This window comes from Apium graveolens, unplaced genomic scaffold (assembly GCF_009905375.1).
Source record: "Apium graveolens cultivar Ventura unplaced genomic scaffold, ASM990537v1 ctg4413, whole genome shotgun sequence".
Taxonomy (NCBI): Eukaryota; Viridiplantae; Streptophyta; class Magnoliopsida; order Apiales; family Apiaceae; genus Apium; species Apium graveolens.
Genome location: NW_027418527.1, coordinates 54,789 through 72,546, shown reverse-complemented (window position 1 = coordinate 72,546; position 17,758 = coordinate 54,789). Strand labels below are relative to the sequence as shown.

At 31.3% G+C, this 17,758-nt stretch overlaps 1 protein-coding gene across 1 annotated transcript; it reads right to left on the bottom strand.

The window, feature by feature from the left end:
- Positions 1 to 13,866: 13,866 nt before the first annotated feature.
- On the bottom strand, positions 13,867 to 17,009 carry LOC141701806 (ninja-family protein AFP3-like). The gene is made up of 4 exons (XM_074505440.1): positions 16,673 to 17,009; positions 16,452 to 16,519; positions 14,629 to 14,968; positions 13,867 to 14,165 (listed from the first exon to the last, which is right to left on the bottom strand). Exons 1-4 carry the CDS (start codon positions 17,007 to 17,009, stop codon positions 13,867 to 13,869), a joined length of 1,044 nt encoding a protein of 347 aa, XP_074361541.1.
- Positions 17,010 to 17,758: the final 749 nt, after the last annotated feature.

Here is a 17,758-nt window from a genome sequence, read left to right as displayed (position 1 = left end):
TTATTTTTATGAAACTAATAGTGATACAACGTCAATAACTTATCTTTATAGTCTTGTATGCATCTATTCAATAATATGGATTATTTGGATGGGCAATTTTTAAACCTATTTGATTAAAAGATAAAAGGAAATATATAAAAATTCTAAGTTTTTTTATGATACTAATATCTTATGAAAAATATTTGTAACCATTAAAAGTAATAAATGTAACCTTTTTTTATTTTTATGAAAAATAATTGAAATTACTTTTTGTTGCACTTGATTAAAAACTTGTTCTTAAGTAATAAAAAATGGATCGTAATTACTAAATTTTAAAGTTGCAAATAAGTTTGCCAAGTTATAACACTATTTTGATTTTTTTTTAAATAATTTAATGGTTTGTATTTTTGCAAATTATTATGGAAAATAATATTTTATATCTTTTTTCCATTCTTTATGTCTTTTTAATAAACCCATTTTTCAATCTATTTATCTAAATATTACTTAACTTTTTTATGTATTTGAGAGAATAGTTAAATAATAAAAATATAAAATTTTACCAAGACAAAAAGCAAAATAATATTTAAAATACCTAAAATACATATGAGGTACAAATAATTATAAATGTTATTAGGGTTGACAAAGCTATTAACAAAATTTTTATTTCTTTTTTCCAAAATATTGAAACTCTTGGATGACACTGCTATGATTCCTGCCAATAAAAAAATGACATGTTATATTTATGTATTATTTAGTAAAAAAATCTTATTTTTCTGGAAATAATTTCTCAAAATGAATAATGCTAGATGACAAAATGACTTTGTCAAAATTTTAATTTAAACATTTTTGTAACAATATTTGGGACATCAACATTTTAAACATGTAGCATTGCTATACATGCAATGGTAAGTATTGTCTCATAGGGACACTATCCCTCTATCCCGTTAAATATCCGTTAATAACGGAGTTGAAAACTTCATTCACATTCTTTAATGAATAACAAATCTCAAACATTGTTCAGGCGATGCCATCAACAATGAAATCACTATTTAAAACCCTAAGAAAATACATTAAAACACCATGGGAAATAAGACCATGCTCAAGTCCCGAATACAAAACTAACATTCCAACTCTCAAAGATGTTCGAGTTTTTTCGCCTGCAACACCACCAACCAATCCCATTGTGCCCACCTCTGATCCCGAAACTGTTTATGGTATCCAGTATTATCTCGCGATCAGCGTCGTAACAAGCCACCTATTCGAATGACAATTCTGAAGAAAAGTGATGCTGCGAAAATGATGTAAGTTAAGAAAAGTTTTGGTGTGCCTGATTTTCCTCCTGTTTATCTTATACCAAAACGGTGGAAGAAGATTACAATGCTCATGGTGGAGGTCACGTGCAATACAAATAAGGTTGGTAGCGTAGCTATAAGAATGCGTCATAATTCTCAAATTAAGATATCAGGGAGAGAAGAGTAGAAAGAACAAAAAAGACTCCCAAAATTTTCAGCTAGGACATGTCACGGATCTTGTAGATGTATGCTAACTTCATCTAAATTTTTAATAGTGATCTACACTATTCAAAATGAACCAAATTTACTAAGAATGTGCCCACGAACAAATATTTTCTCCGTCCCTCTTTTTCCGAACGGTCAAGATAACCAAATTTTAACTGAAATTTATTATTATTTTATAATTGAATAAAATAAAAAAAATTATATTATTAAAAAATATATTTACTCTACTTTAATATATGATTTTTAGTATTTTAAAATAATATAAGAGAAATTTTTATTTTTTGATAAACAATTAATGATTTTGAATGATAAATAAAAAAACCCTTTCTTTAAAATTAGTTGCCCTTACATGTTCATTGATATATAGTTAGAAGGAGCTACATAGTTTTCACCGAGCATTATTCTGTTGCATTATTACTTCTGCATAGTTGTGCTCAATAAAATTTCTGCACACCGCTCCTTCCAATATCGAGGTGGCAACTAGGGGCTCGGCTCGAAATCGACTAAAAAAGTTTGGATCCGGACTCGATCTTGAGTTTAATCGAATCTTCAATTTCAAACTCGAATTTCGGCTTATAAAAGTTCGATAAGTTGGAGTTCATTTCAAAAATTCGAATCAATTTCACAAAATATTGACAAAAATTCAAAATATGATCGGTTCATAAATCCGATCGATTAATTATATAAAATAAAAAGAAAATATTGAACATTAACATTAAAATATATTTATAAAAAAAATTAAAAATAATAGAGACTCGATAAACCTAGCCTAGTAATTTGAAACTCCTACTCGGCTCGTTAAATAATTCTAATAGCTTGAGCAGCTCCAACCGCAAGTTGGTTGTGATTTGGTTGCAAATGAAGATATTGAAAAACCACAATTTGCGTTTGATTTTTATTCTTTAACCGAACCAAACCGCACTACGTACGCACCAATTTGAGCTCGACCTAATTATTACAGAATTGATTTAAATGTTACCACAATTTGCGATTAATACATATAATATATATGTGTGCGAATAAAAGAAATAAACAAAAAGGATATGAAGTAGAAGTTCTCGAGTTCAGTCGTATAAATGTCTCCTTAAAGCTATTACGGTCCTCACCGTACGTGCGAGGAGTTAGCCTCCCGGGATAAAATGAGAGAATGACGATGTTACGTGAATAGCACATTCGACGAACTAGAATGGAGGAAGAAAGTATTACCGGAACTGAGAAATTGTAGGGTTTGTGTTGAGGAGACGGCTGTGTGTTGTATTTCGAACGAATGAATAACCCTAAAGCTTATACGATAATATATAGACTCGAGAAAACATGCGCGCTACTCCACGCATTAATTAATCAGTTGGTTAATAAATCAAATCCGTAATTGAATCTAATTATTATTATATCAAATCAATTATAATAATCCGTACTCAAAATAAATTAAACTTTTAAAAAGCCCAATCCCAGTGGAAATTAAATTTAGCAAAACTAGTTTGTATTTATTCGGACCAATTTTCTGCTACATTCGTGTCCGTACATCGCACACGCATGAGTAACATATTTTAACACTACATAAGTGTTTTGATATATAAAGCTATTTATGCTCCTTTACAAAATCAATGTGGGACCTTCTTTTCTTCCACCAATTTCCATTACTAAGAGGCTAATTTTGAACGACCATATCTCATCTATCTATTAGTCATTTTGAGTGATTCAAAATGTCTCGAAAAACTTTTTCGGAGGAGTAAACATTCAAGTGTCACTCATTACACACATACAACATTCGTTCACTCAAATTATAGCTCAAATTGACTTGACAATATGTGACTACTATCCACATTTTCCAACAATAAATATTTTAAGAAACGAACTCAAATAGCTCACAAATAATTTCACTCATAATTTATAAAGCTATTATGATAACCAACCAACATTTCTCACTTTAACTTTTTATTGCGTGCTCATTACTTTGTGTACACCGCATAAAAATTGAAATTGTATATAGTACCAATATACCTCGGATATGTGAGAGATTTTATTTTGATGTTGTGATTGTTAATAGTGAGTGAGCTCTGAGTGTTGGCAAATTTTTGATTTTTTCTTTTCAAATATATATAAATATGGGCTTTCTATATAAAAAAGAAATCCAAAATCCGCTTATCTATTTAATAATATTTTAGTCATATTAATTAGTTTATATTATGAAATTGGTATAAAAAATATAGCGGTTTACAAGATTGTAAAATATGATAATGATAAGAGAGAATTGCAAAATGCACCCCTTAATTTTGGCCAAAATTCAAAGCTATATACCTGTTTTGAACAATTGCAGATTGCATCCCATTACTTTAAAACCCGTTTCAAATTGCACCCATTTTGTAATTTTCCGTCAAATATGACCGTTAACGTTAGTCAACGAGTTAATTTAGTACTTTCATAACTAAAACATGCTTACATCTTTGAGAAAATTGTATTTCGCATCCCTTAGTTTTGGTCCAAAATCAATATTATACACCTATTTTCAGAAATTACAGTTTGCATCCATTTTCTTTGAAACTCGGTAAAAAAGCACCTATTTTGCCTAATTTCCTTTATTGGGCAGAGGCAAAATAGGAATTTCAGTTTGAAAAATTAATTAACATATATTTATATGTTCTAAATTGTGTTAAAAATTGAATTTTACATTTATTTTATATTTTACAGTTTTTGAGTCATAGTTTCAAATTAATTTTTATTACATGGTGTTAATTACAAAAATTTATAATCCCTTAAAATTAATTTAAATTACATGTATATTAAATTTTATTATTAAATTAGTTGCATCAATTTTTTAAATAATGTGACGTTATTATTTTTTTAGTGTAGGAGAAGAATTCATTATTATAAATATTTTTAGCTTTTCTCAAATTATAACTATAAAATTTATTTAAATTTTATATTAAAATTCCTATTTTACCCTCATTATTTTAGTTGTAACTGTCAAAGGGTGCATTTTGCATACGAACTGGAAGTTAGAGGTTGCAAGCTGCAATTACCGTTCAAATACTAATATACACTACAAGAAATTTGCAATCAGACAACGCTTGACAAACAACGGTTAAAAAAAAAAACCGTCGTCCTAAAAAATCATACAACGGTGAATTGATTTTACAGAAAAAACAGTTGTGTGAGCTCCATAACGAATAACGGATATTCATCTTTTTTAAACTGTTGTACAAGTTGTATCCTCTCATCGAGTCAGACAACAGTTTTTTAAATATAGTGTTGTTGTAGATCTTTAACACAACTATTACAAACCGTTGTTACTATGTTAACGTATAGGGATATAAGACAACGGTTTTGACATTACATTGTGTAATTGAGACAATGGTTTTTTAGAAAGGTTGTCCTCTAAACCATCAAACAACGGAATGAAACCGTTGTCTGAGGAATTTCAATGGGTACCACGTATTGAGGTGGCAGCACGTGATAGGTGGTAAATCATTCACAAGGATTGCTGACGTGGCGAAATGAGAGCCCTTCATTGATATGAGATTTGATATTGGCCGTTAGATCGAAAAATAGCCGAATTCTTATACAACGGTTTTATGTTAAAACAAAAGTGTTGTCTTAGTTGGTCTCATACAAGCTTTTAGATATTACGTTGTGTAATTCACACAACAGTTTTTACAAGGGTTGTCTTAGAAAACTTCATACAACGGAACAAAACAGTTGTCTGAAATAGTTATTTTATAATTTTAATGGGCACCACCTGATGAGGTGGCACCCCATGATTGGTTGTAAACATTTTACTCGGATTGCTGAAGTGTCTGAATGATAGCATTTGATTGAAATGAGATTAGATATTAGCCGTTAGATTGAAAAAAGCTGATATGCTCACACAACGGTTTTATAATAAAAAAAGCGTTGTCTTATTTTATCTTTACACAATGGTGTTTCAAGGAAACCATTGTAAAAGTATTACTCTATAAATGAGATTTCCGGTTTACAAGATTAATTTCTAAAATAATTTTTTTCGACGATTCAACCGTATAGATGTTAAGATATATCAATTTTAGTCATATGAAAAAATTATTAAAAAATTGAAATTCATCTTGCACGTCAAGATTAGAAAAATCCAGTAAAACTACCCCTTCGAACAACGAAACTTGTTCCCGATTTACTAGATTAATTTTTACATTGATATTTTCGAAGATCCGACCGTACGGATGTTAAGATATATCAATTTTAGTCATATGAAAAAATTATTAAAAAATATGAATTTCATCTTGCATGTCAGGATTAGAAAAATCCAGTAAAAGTACCCCTCCCGACAACGAGACTCGTTCCCGATTTATAAGATTAATTTTTAAAATAATTTTTTCGACGATCCAACCGTACGGATGTTAAGATATATCAATTTTAGTCATATGAAAAAATTATTAAAAAATATGAACTTCATCGTGCATGTCAGGATTAGAAAAATCCGGTAAAAGTACCCCTCTCGACAACGAGACTCGTTCCCGATTTACAAGATTAATTTTTAAAATGATATTTTCGACGATCCAACCGTACGGATGTTAAGATATATCAATTTTAGTCATATGAAAAAATTATTAAAAAATATGAACTTCATCTTGCATGTCAGGATTAGAAAAATCCGGTATAAGTACCCCTGCAGACAACGAGACTCGTTCCCGATTTACAAGATTAATTTTTAAAATAATTTTTTCGACGATCCAACCGTACGGATGTTAAGATATATCAATTTTAGTCATATCAAAAAATTATTAAAAAATATGAACTTCATCGTGCATGTCAGGATTAAAAAAATTCGGTAAAAGTACCCCTCTCGACAACGAGACTCGTTCCCGATTTACAAGATTAATTTTAAAATGATTTTTTCGACGATCCAACCGCACGGATGTTAAGATATATCAATTTTAGTCATATGAAAAAATTATTAAAAAAATATGAACTTCATCTTGCATGTCAGGATTAGAAAAATCCGGTATAAGTACCCCTCCCAACAACGAGACTCGTTCCCGATTTACAAGATTAATTTTTAAAATGATTTTTTCGACTATCCAACCGTACGGATGTTAAGATATATCAATTTTAGTCATATGAAAAAATTATTTAAAAATATGAACTTCATCTTGCATGTCAGGATTAGAAAAATCAGGTAAAAGTACCCCTCCCGACAACGAGACTCGTTCCCGATTTACAAGATTAATTTTTAAAATGATTTTTTCGACGATCCAACCGTACGGATGTTAAGATATATCAATTTTAGTCATATAAAAAAATTATTTAAAAATATAAACTTCATCTTGCATGTCAGGATTAGAAAAATCCGGTAAAAGTACCCCTCCCAACAACGAGACTCGTTCCCGATTTAAAATGATTTATTTTTAAAATGATTTTTTTTCGACGATTCAACCGTATAGATGTTAAGATATATCAATTTTAGTCATATGAAAAAATTATTAAAAAAATTGAAATTCATCTTGCACGTCAAGATTAGAAAAATCCAGTAAAACTACCCCTTCGAACAACGAAACTTGTTCCCGATTTACAAGATTAATTTTTAAAATGATTTTTTCGACGATCCAACCGTACGGATGTTAAGATATATCAATTTTAGTCATATGAAAAAATTATTAAAAAAATTGAAATTCATCTTGCACGTCAAGATTAGAAAAATCGAGTAAAACTACCCCTTCGAACAACGAAACTTGTTCCCGATTTACTAGATTAATTTTTAAAATGATTTTTTCGACGATCCAACCGTACGGATGTTAAGATATATCAATTTTAGTCATATGAAAAAATTATTTAAAAATATGAACTTCATCTTGCATGTCAGGATTAGAAAAATCAGGTAAAAGTACCCCTCCCGACAACGAGACTCGTTCCCGATTTACAAGATTAATTTTTAAAATAATTTTTTCGACGATCCAACCGTACGGATTTTAAGATATATCAATTTTAGTCATATGAAAAAATTATTTAAAAATATGAACTTCATCTTGCATGTCAGGATTAGAAAAATCCGGTATAAGTACCCCTCCCGACAACAAGACTCGTTCTGGATTTACAAGATTAATTTTTAAAATAATTTTTTCGACGATCCAACCGTACGGATGTTAAGATATATCAATTTTAGTCATATGAAAAAATTATTAAAAAATATGAACTTCATCTTGCATGTCAGGATTAGAAAAATCCGGTATAAGTACCCCTCCCGACAACGAGACTCTTTCCGGATTTACAAGATTAATTTTTAAAATAATTTTTTCGACGATCCAACCGTACGTATGTTAAGATATATCAATTTTAGTCATATGAAAAAATTATTAAAAAATATGAACTTCATCGTGCATGTCAGGATTAAAAAAATCCGGTAAAAGTACCCCTCTCGACAACGAGACTCGTTCCCGATTTACAAGATTAATTTTTAAAATGATTTTTTCGACGATCCAACCGTACGGATGTTAAGATATATCAATTTTAGTCATATGAAAAAATTATTAAAAAATATGAACTTCATCTTGCATGTCAAGATTAGAAAAATCCGGTATAAGTACCCCTCCCGACAACGAGACTCGTTCCCGATTTACAAGATTAATTTTTAAAAAGAGTTTTTCGACGATCCAACCGTACGGATGTTAGGATATATCAATTTTAGTCATATGAAAAAATTATTTAAAAATATGAACTTCATCTTGCATTTCAGGATTAGAAAAATCCGGTAAAAGTACCCCTCCCGACAACGAGACTCGTTCCCGATTTACAAGATTAATTTTTAAAATGATTTTTTCGACGATCCAACCGTACGGATGTTAAGATATATCAATTTTAGTCATATGAAAAAATTATTAAAAAATATGAACTTCATCTTGCATGTCAGGATTAGAAAAATCCGGTAAAAGTACCCCTCCCGACAAGGAGACTCGTTCCCGATTTACAAGATCAATTTTTAAAATGATTTTTTAGACGATCCAACCGTACGGATGTTAAGATATATCAATTTTAGTCATTTGAAAAAATTATTAAAAAATATGAACTTCATCTTGCATGTCAGGATTAGAAAAATCCGGTATAAGTACCCCTTCCGACAAAAAGACTCATTCCGGATTTACAAGATCAATTTTTAAAATGATTTTTTCGACGATCCAACCGTACGGATGTTAAGATATATCAATTTTAGTCATATGAAAAAATTATTAAAAAATATGAACTTCATCTTGCATGTCAGGATTAGAAAAATCCGGTAAAAGTACCATTCTCGACAACGAGACTCGTTCCCGATTTACAAGATTAATTTTTAAAATGATTTTTTCGACGATCCAACCGTACGGATGTTAAGATATATCAATTTTAGTCATATAAAAAAATTATTAAAAAATATGAACTTCATCTTGCATGTCAGGATTAGAAAAATACGGTAAAAGTACCCCTCCCGACAAAGAGACTCGTTCCCGATTTACAAGATTAATTTTTAAAATGATTTTTTCGACGATCCAACCGTACAAATGTTAAGATATATCAATTTTAGTCATATGAAAAAATTATTAACAAATTTGAAATCCATCTTGCATGTCAGGATTAGAAAAATCCGGTAAAAGTACCCCTCCCGACAACGAGACTCGTTCCCGATTTACAAGATTAATTTTTAAAATGGTTTTTTTGATGATCCAACCATACCAATATCTTGATTTTAGTCTTATGAAAAAATTATAAAAATATTTCATATTCATCTTGCATGATATGTATACAAAAATCATGCTTGGAACCTGAATATTCTGAAAAACACTAGTTTCCAAAACTAGATTCATTTAACGTGCTGTAAAATATGTATCATATGTATACTGAATATTTTTTTCAACGTGTTGTACAATAACAATAAAACATAAAATTATCTAATTACACTAATATATAATAAAATTAAAAAATAATATAAATACACATGAATTAAAATTAAAATTAATCAAATATTACACAATATTTCCCCCTTTTGATTGAATGAAATTTTTTGTTTCCCCCCTTACCAAATTCTTGTTCCCGGTTTCCACTTTTCACTATAGCCCTATCTCTTCGGCCCCTCTCACACAAACACTCGCATCACTTCATCGCCTCTCACACTCCCCTCTTGCCATCTATCTGGCATCTCTTTTCCTCGTCAGTTTCAATTTCTTGTTTCTTCTATACAATCAAACCAGAGCTTCAGAACCCTAATCTTGGTCGACTTTGAGTTATTCAAAATCTGAGTTGTAATTAGTTTTACAATTAGTTTGATTGGAGGTTTTTAAGAGGAGCCCAATCTTTACTTCGCTGAAATTAGTAAGTTAATTGAGTCCTTTACAATTTTATGTTATATTTTCAGATGTGTTTTTTTAGAACTGGGTGTATAACAAGCTCTGTTTCTCCTCTGGTTGGAGATGTAGCTCTGGATTTCGAAGCTGAGGCTATTTTCGATCAGGAATTCATCAATGTAAGTAACTAGATATCAGAGTTTTCGTACCATTTTCTAATTTTCGGCTAGAGTTGGTTACTCTCGATATTACTTGTTTTTATAAATTGAGCGTCTCTTTCTACTTGGAGTTGTTCTAATTGAGCAAGATGCCTTTTTCTGGCTGATTATTATATTATTATTGTCTTACAACACTTTTGTTTTGATGTCTTGTTTAATTGAGATGTATGTTATTTATCCCAAATTGTGAAATCTAATTATGCAAGTATGCCACAAGTTCTGTGCATTTCGGGGTCTACTTTGAGTTGTAAATGCAGGGAATTTATGTATATGTGAAACTTTATATAATCAAGCACATACCTGACTTCTACGTGTTTGTGTTCTCAGATTAAACTCTCCGACTATAAACAAAATGATGCCTCATTTTGTGGTAGATATCAAGCACATACCTGACATCTACATGTTTGTAAATGCAGGGAATTAGTGCATCGAGGTTTAACAAGTTGTATCTTAGTAATTCCGTATAACAATCATATGAGGCACTGGGATCCAAATGATTACCTATGCATGTTAAAGCATTTTTCAGAACATCCAAGGTCTGTAAGTCAATTTTGTGCGTGTTGCTTTAGTAAGGTTTCTCCTTTGGAGATGCTTGTTGGGATGTGCTTCTTACTAGTTTGATGAAAGGATCTATTTTTACCCTAATAACTTGGTCCGGAGTTGTTCATACAATGTAAGAAAGAAGGTACTATTACGCAAGAGATATGTCTATAATCTATAAAATTTTAGTTGTTCGAGTGCAGTTTTTTTGGTTGCTCACAATGATTTGGATCTATCAGTTATAGACCTCTGATGTTAGTATATCTTCGAAGGGTTGGCTTTAAATTTACTTGACATAAAAAGTGATACTAGCTTTTGTTTGTATGCTTTACATTCTATACCTTTCTATTTCTTTTAGAGATCTTACCATACTTTCATTACTTATAACATAGTGAAACTGCTGGATTGTGAATATGATGGGAAGGCCACTAGTAAATAAACTGCGGCTGTGAGAGCAGCATTTCGACGAGAGGTTTCAGTTTGGCACCAGCTTGACCATCCAAATGTTACAAAAGTATACATATTTCACATACATTGATTGCCTTTTCTACTTACTAAAAAATATTTGTTTTAACTACATATATGTATTGGTCCCTTCAAATTTTCACGATGATCCAGCAATTTTTCTGACAGCGTCTTTTTTGTGATATTCTGAATCTTATACCATTTATTTGAAGTTTCCAATTTGATGTTCACCCGAAGGCTTGACTGCATTTTGTTGGTGCATCGGTGGGGACTTCAAATATCGTGGTCCAGCTTGCCTTGGATTTAGCTAGAGGGTGAGTTTTTGTTCAATGTTTATATATAAAACTTGATAGTAGCGATCCATAATTGATATTTGTCTTCACTCTGCAGTTTAAACTATTTACACTCAAACAAGATTGTACACCGGGATGTGAAAGCTGAATATATGCTACTGGATGCCCGGGGAAATCTAAAAATAGCTGATTTTGGACTTGCTCGATTTGAAGCTATGAATTGGGAAGATATGACTGGTGAAACTGGAACATTTGTGTACATGGCACCAGAGGTAACAATGCATACCTGACATGGATTCTTCATTTTTCTCTTTTTTTCATACCAATACCGTCTGTACTGCAAAATATAAATTTGAGGACTCAACAATATGAGACCAGACTACACAGTTACCTACAAACAACATTGACAGTGCCGATACCTGCATTGTTTATTATCTTCATTTCCAAATGATGTCGTCTTGTTTCTTGTTTATCCCTTTTATATGTTGAAACTGATTTGTATTCCTTCACCATCTAATACACATCCAAAGACCAGACATTATTTAACCCTACTTAACTCTCAACTTATCTAACTCTTAGTGAGCTGAAATTATTTTTATGAGGCCAGGGTTTTTGACTACATACATTCACAGCCTGAAATTAATGAGAAAATGAGAGCCATACTTGTAGACTGGTTGATTGAAGTTCACAACAAATTTGATCTGATGCCAGAGACTCTTTACCTCACAATCAACATAATTGATCGCTATCTAGCAATGAAGACAGTGGCAAGGAACTGCAGGGCATTAGTTAAATGTTTACGGCCTCAAAGTATGAAGATATATGGTCCCCTGAAGGGAATGATTTTACCAAAATTTCAGACAATGCTTACACTGATCAACAAGTGCTAGTTATTGACAAGAAAATTCTGGGTGGGCAGGAATGAAACTTAGCTGTCCCTACTCCTTATGAGCGTATGTATGCAAATTAGTAATTGTGTACCTTAATGAGCATGTTTAAAAATAGATTTTAAGTTATAGTTGTAATTCTTGTAGAGAACCTTTGTATTATAAATTTAATTTCAATTGTGAAATAACAATTGAATTATTAGAATATCATTTTATTTTAAAATTGATTTATTTTAAACAATGAGATTAATTTTGTAAACAGTTGTGTAAAATCTACTTAAAAAATGATGAAAACCGTTGTATGTTTCACTACACATATTTTAAAAAAAAAATTGTTGTCTTTTGATATTCTTTGCAATGATTTAAATTTTTTATACCATTGTCTTTTAAACAAAAAACATTAATGACAATGGTTTTAACTAGTTAAGAAAAGTTTATAAACTGTTGTTTATGAAAATATCGAATAAGTTAACAATAATGGTTTTTCTAACAAAACCATTGTTGTTAAGTTAGATAGACAATAGTTGAATAAAAAAAACGGTTGTTTAAAAAAGTTCCAACAATGGTTTGTTTAGAATAACTGTTGTGTCTGCCATGTTAACACAAGTATTCTAACATGTTGTTTAATCTCTCTTTTTACAAGCGTAAAAACAACCATTGTCTGATGTTCAATCACACGAGTGTTGGATAGACAACGGAAAACATACTTGTCACACAACGGCAAAAAACAGTTGTATGATTGCAAATATGTTGTAGTGTTACCAAATTTACCCTTCAAACACTTAACGTTAACGGTCATATTTGACGGAAAATTACAAAAGGGTGCAACTTGAAACTTAATTATAAAGGTATACAACTTTGAATTTTGGCCAAAGTTAAGGGTGCATTCTGCAATTCTCTCTAATGATAATAATATAATTTTTAAATTTATGTCATATATTGTTCAAAACTAATCATATAAATTCTTAATTATAATAATCAGACCCTAAACCTTTCATTAAAATATAGATTATATTGCAATACAAATCTAGCTACTCTGGCTTATTTACTAAAAAATTAAGGAATTTTCCTGTAGTTTTTTTTTGATAAATATGGCTTACAACTGTTCTAGCAAATTTTATAGGTGAGGTAGGGAGAAACTATAAAACATAAACTCTTAACAAACAAGAAAAGCCATCTGACTATACTAGATCCATATTAAAAGAGCTGAAGATATATGATGATGTTCTTGATCAATTGAAGTAAGAATTCGAATTATTTGATCCCTAGAGAGGTTTGGCAACATTACTACAGCTACCTGCATGTTAATGAACTCGGCTGCAGTCACTTAGCTAGTCATAGACCTACCATGACAGGCACAAATAATATATGTATCATTCTCTCAGTAGCATAAGATAGTTAATATAACATGCTGATATGAAGTCAATATATAGAACATTGTTATACAGGTGACTGTGAGTCAGGAGACATAAGATAGTCACAGCACAAATAAACATCTGATAATGACACAAATCCATGCCAACATACCAACATTCAAGTCACAAACTACATCACAAAGCATACCAACACTTGAGTCACAAAGTACACATTCTGATGGCCAAATGTTTACCAAATAAAACTACATATGATAAGATACCTAATAGAAGAGTTCAAACAGACTTATTACTAGTTATGATGTGATGTGCTTAATAATGTTGATTGACCACTTCACCATCACCAAAAACAGGCTTGACTGTGATGTGTCTCTCCGGAAAGGAAACATCACCACCACCTGCATGTTTGATGAACTCAGCTGGGGTCATGGAAAAACCATGACAGGCACAAAGGATACGAGTTTCCTCCTGGTTGTACTTGGACAGATACCCATTTATCTTTCGGCCACAGATGGTAGTATAAACATGTGGCATTTCTGAGACTTTCTTGAACTCTCTCCCCTTAGCTCGGTTTTTGTCGGCTGAACATATGTTTGCAGGGAATCCATGGCCTGTGATTTGTTTGTTCATTTGAATATAATCATATATATGAGAGAAGAAGGCAATAACAGTGTAAATGTCAAACTGGAATTGGTGAGGTTCTTCTAAATGACAGAAGATGATACTTTCAATGTCAATTCCACAGATCAAATATTATAGAGTAACAAACTCCTCATTTGTGTGCAGATATGGCATAATAAAGAACTAATTCGCGTAAACAAACCCTCTTTATGATTTTCATGATCTATTATAATTTACTGCAAAATGTATCTGCTTAATTAATTTAGAGCACTAGCATTTTTCATCAATCTAAGATACGAAAAAAAAACTAGATGTTCATGCTAAACATTTTTTGATACCGCCAGACTCCCAATTAAAATATCACACACACAAATAATTGGATACAAATGCGAGAAGAGTTGTCTCACAAGTACAAATAAGTGGCTAATTAATACGAAAATGAATGTATGTTACCTTCAATGATTTGATTTTGGAAGTAACTAATTGTTGAAGAGCCGCTGGAATGGAGTGACCTCCTGTTAGCATCCATAGGCGCCAATGACTGTACCTCTTGTCTTCTGGTTTCCATTACCCTCAACCCAGTTGGAAAGGAAGGCCACATTTTAACCTCAACACCATTTTCATTAAAAACAGCCGACCTCCTTTGGTGAGGGTTGATCAAATGAGAAGGTGCACCAGTTAGTTTATGATTTCTTTGTGGATCCACACCAAATCTTCCATTCAAAGAAAGGCTCAGACTTAAATCAATGTCTTCATTGATTTCATCAACTACAGCCTCCTTTCCTCTCATACACTTGAACAAATAAAACACCAAGATAAATTTTATGAGTAATAAATGAATTGATATACAAATCGATAGAGTAACAAAAGTGATAGTAATACCTTGATGGGGATGCCAGGGGATTGATTGAATGAACCATAGTTAAATGTGAATGCCTCTTTAATTGACTCTGGGTACTAACTGCACTAGTCGTGCCACTCTAAAGAGTTGAAAACATCGATTTAGGATGAAATGCAGAGTTGTGAATGTCAGCTAACTAGGTGCGTGCCAGTATGCTAAGAATTAACTAGTGACAGGTATTGACACATTCCACGTCCTGAAACACACAAATGTATGCTTATCTCTAACCTCTAACTCACTTCTTCAATACCCAACGCTCACATGTATTCTGTTTACAACAAAACTGAGTAAATGTATTCCGTTTACAGACAAAAAATGAGTAACTGAATGACATATAGTTAATTATGTATTGGTTACGGTTACAAAATTGAAACTGCCATACATTTTACTGATTTTTATAAATTCCTAAAATAATAATTTCAATTTTTCTTATTTAACATATTTACTACTTTTTTAATATCACCTCAATTGTTATTATTTACAATTTTTATGATACATTCTAATTGATGACTTAAAAAAATTTTATAGTATTCTTTTTATGAAACTAATAGTGATACAACGTCAATAACTTATCTTTATAGTTTTGTATGTATCCATTCAATAATATGGATTATTTGGATGGGCAATTTTTAAACCTATTTGATTAAAAGATAAAAGGAAATTTATAAAAATTCTATGTTTTTTTATGATACTAATATCTTAACAAATTTTAACAAACAAATTTTAATATCTTAAAAATTCTAGCAAATTTTATAGGTGAGGTACAAAGAAACTATAAAACATAGACTCTTAACGAACAAGAAAAGTCATCTGACTATACTAGATCCATATTAAAAGAGCTGAAGATATATGATGATGTTCTTGATCAAGTGAAGTAAGAGTAAGAACTATTTGAAGATATATGCATGTTAATGAACTCAGTAGCATAAGATATATGTATATGTATCTTATGACACTTAGCTAGCTAGTCATAGACCTACCATGACAGGCACAAATAATATATGTATCATGCTCTCAGTAGCATAAGATAGTTAATATAACATGCTGATATGAAGTCAATATATAGAACATTGTTATACAGGTGAGTCAGGAGACATAAGATAGTTATATAACACACATAAAATACCCATTGCACAAGTCATAAGATAGTCACAGCACAAATAAACATCTGATAATGACACAAATCCATGCCAACATACCAACATTCAAGTCACAAACTACATCACAAAGCATACCAACACTTGAGTCACAAAGTACACATTCTGATGGCCAAATGTTTACCAAATAAAACTACATATGATAAGATACCTAATAGAAGAGTTCAAACAGACTTATTACTAGTTATGATGTGATGTGCTTAATAATGTTGATTGACCACTTCACCATCACCAAAAACAGGCTTGACTGTGATGTGTCTCTCCGGAAAGGAAACATCACCACCACCTGCATGTTTGATGTTCATGCTAAACATTTTTTGATACCGCCAGACTCCCAATTAAAATATCACACACACAAATAATTGGATACAAATGCGAGAAGAGTTGTCTCACAAGTACAAATAAGTGGCTAATTAATACGAAAATGAATGTATGTTACCTTCAATGATTTGATTTTGGAAGTAACTAATTGTTGAAGAGCCGCTGGAATGGAGTGACCTCCTGTTAGCATCCATAGGCGCCAATGACTGTACCTCTTGTCTTCTGGTTTCCATTACCCTCAACCAGGTTGGAAAGGAAGGCCACATTTTAACCTCAACACCATTTTCATTAAAAACAGCCGACCTCCTTTGGTGAGGGTTGATCAAATGAGAAGGTGCACCAGTTAGTTTATGATTTCTTTGTGGATCCACACCAAATCTTCCATTCAAAGAAAGGCTCAGACTTAAATCAATGTCTTCATTGATTTCATCAACTACAGCCTCCTTTCCTCTCATACTTGAACAAATAAAACACCAAGATAAATTTTATGAGTAATAAATGAATTGTATACAAATGGATAGAGTAACAAAAGTGATAGTAATACCTTGATGGGGATGCCAGGGGATTGATTGAATGAACCATAGTTAAATGTGAATGCCTCTTTAATTAACTCTGGGTACTAACTGCAGTAGTCGTGCCACTCTAAAGAGTTGAAAACATCGATTTAAGATGAAATGCAGAGTTGTGTATGTCAGCTAACTAGGTGCGTGGCAGTATGCTAAGAATTAACTAGTGAAACCTATTGACACATTCCACGTGCTGAAACAGACAAATGTATGAACTTATCTCTAACCTCTAACTCACTTCTTCAATGCTCAACGCTCACATGAGTTTTGTTTACAGATAAAACTGAGTAAATGTATTCCGTTTACAGACAAAAAATGAGTAACTGAATGACATATATTTAATTATGTATTGGTTACGGTTACAAAATTGAAACTGCCATACATTTTACTGATTTTTATAAATTCCTAAAATAATAATTTCAATTTTTCTTATTTAACATATTTACTACTTTTTTAATATCATCTCAATTGTTATTATTCACAATATTTATGATACATTCTAATTGATGACTTAAAAAAATGTTATAGTATTATTTTTATGAAACTAATAGTGATACAACGTCAATAACTTATCTTTATAGTCTTGTATGCATCTATTCAATAATATGGATTATTTGGATGGGCAATTTTTAAACCTA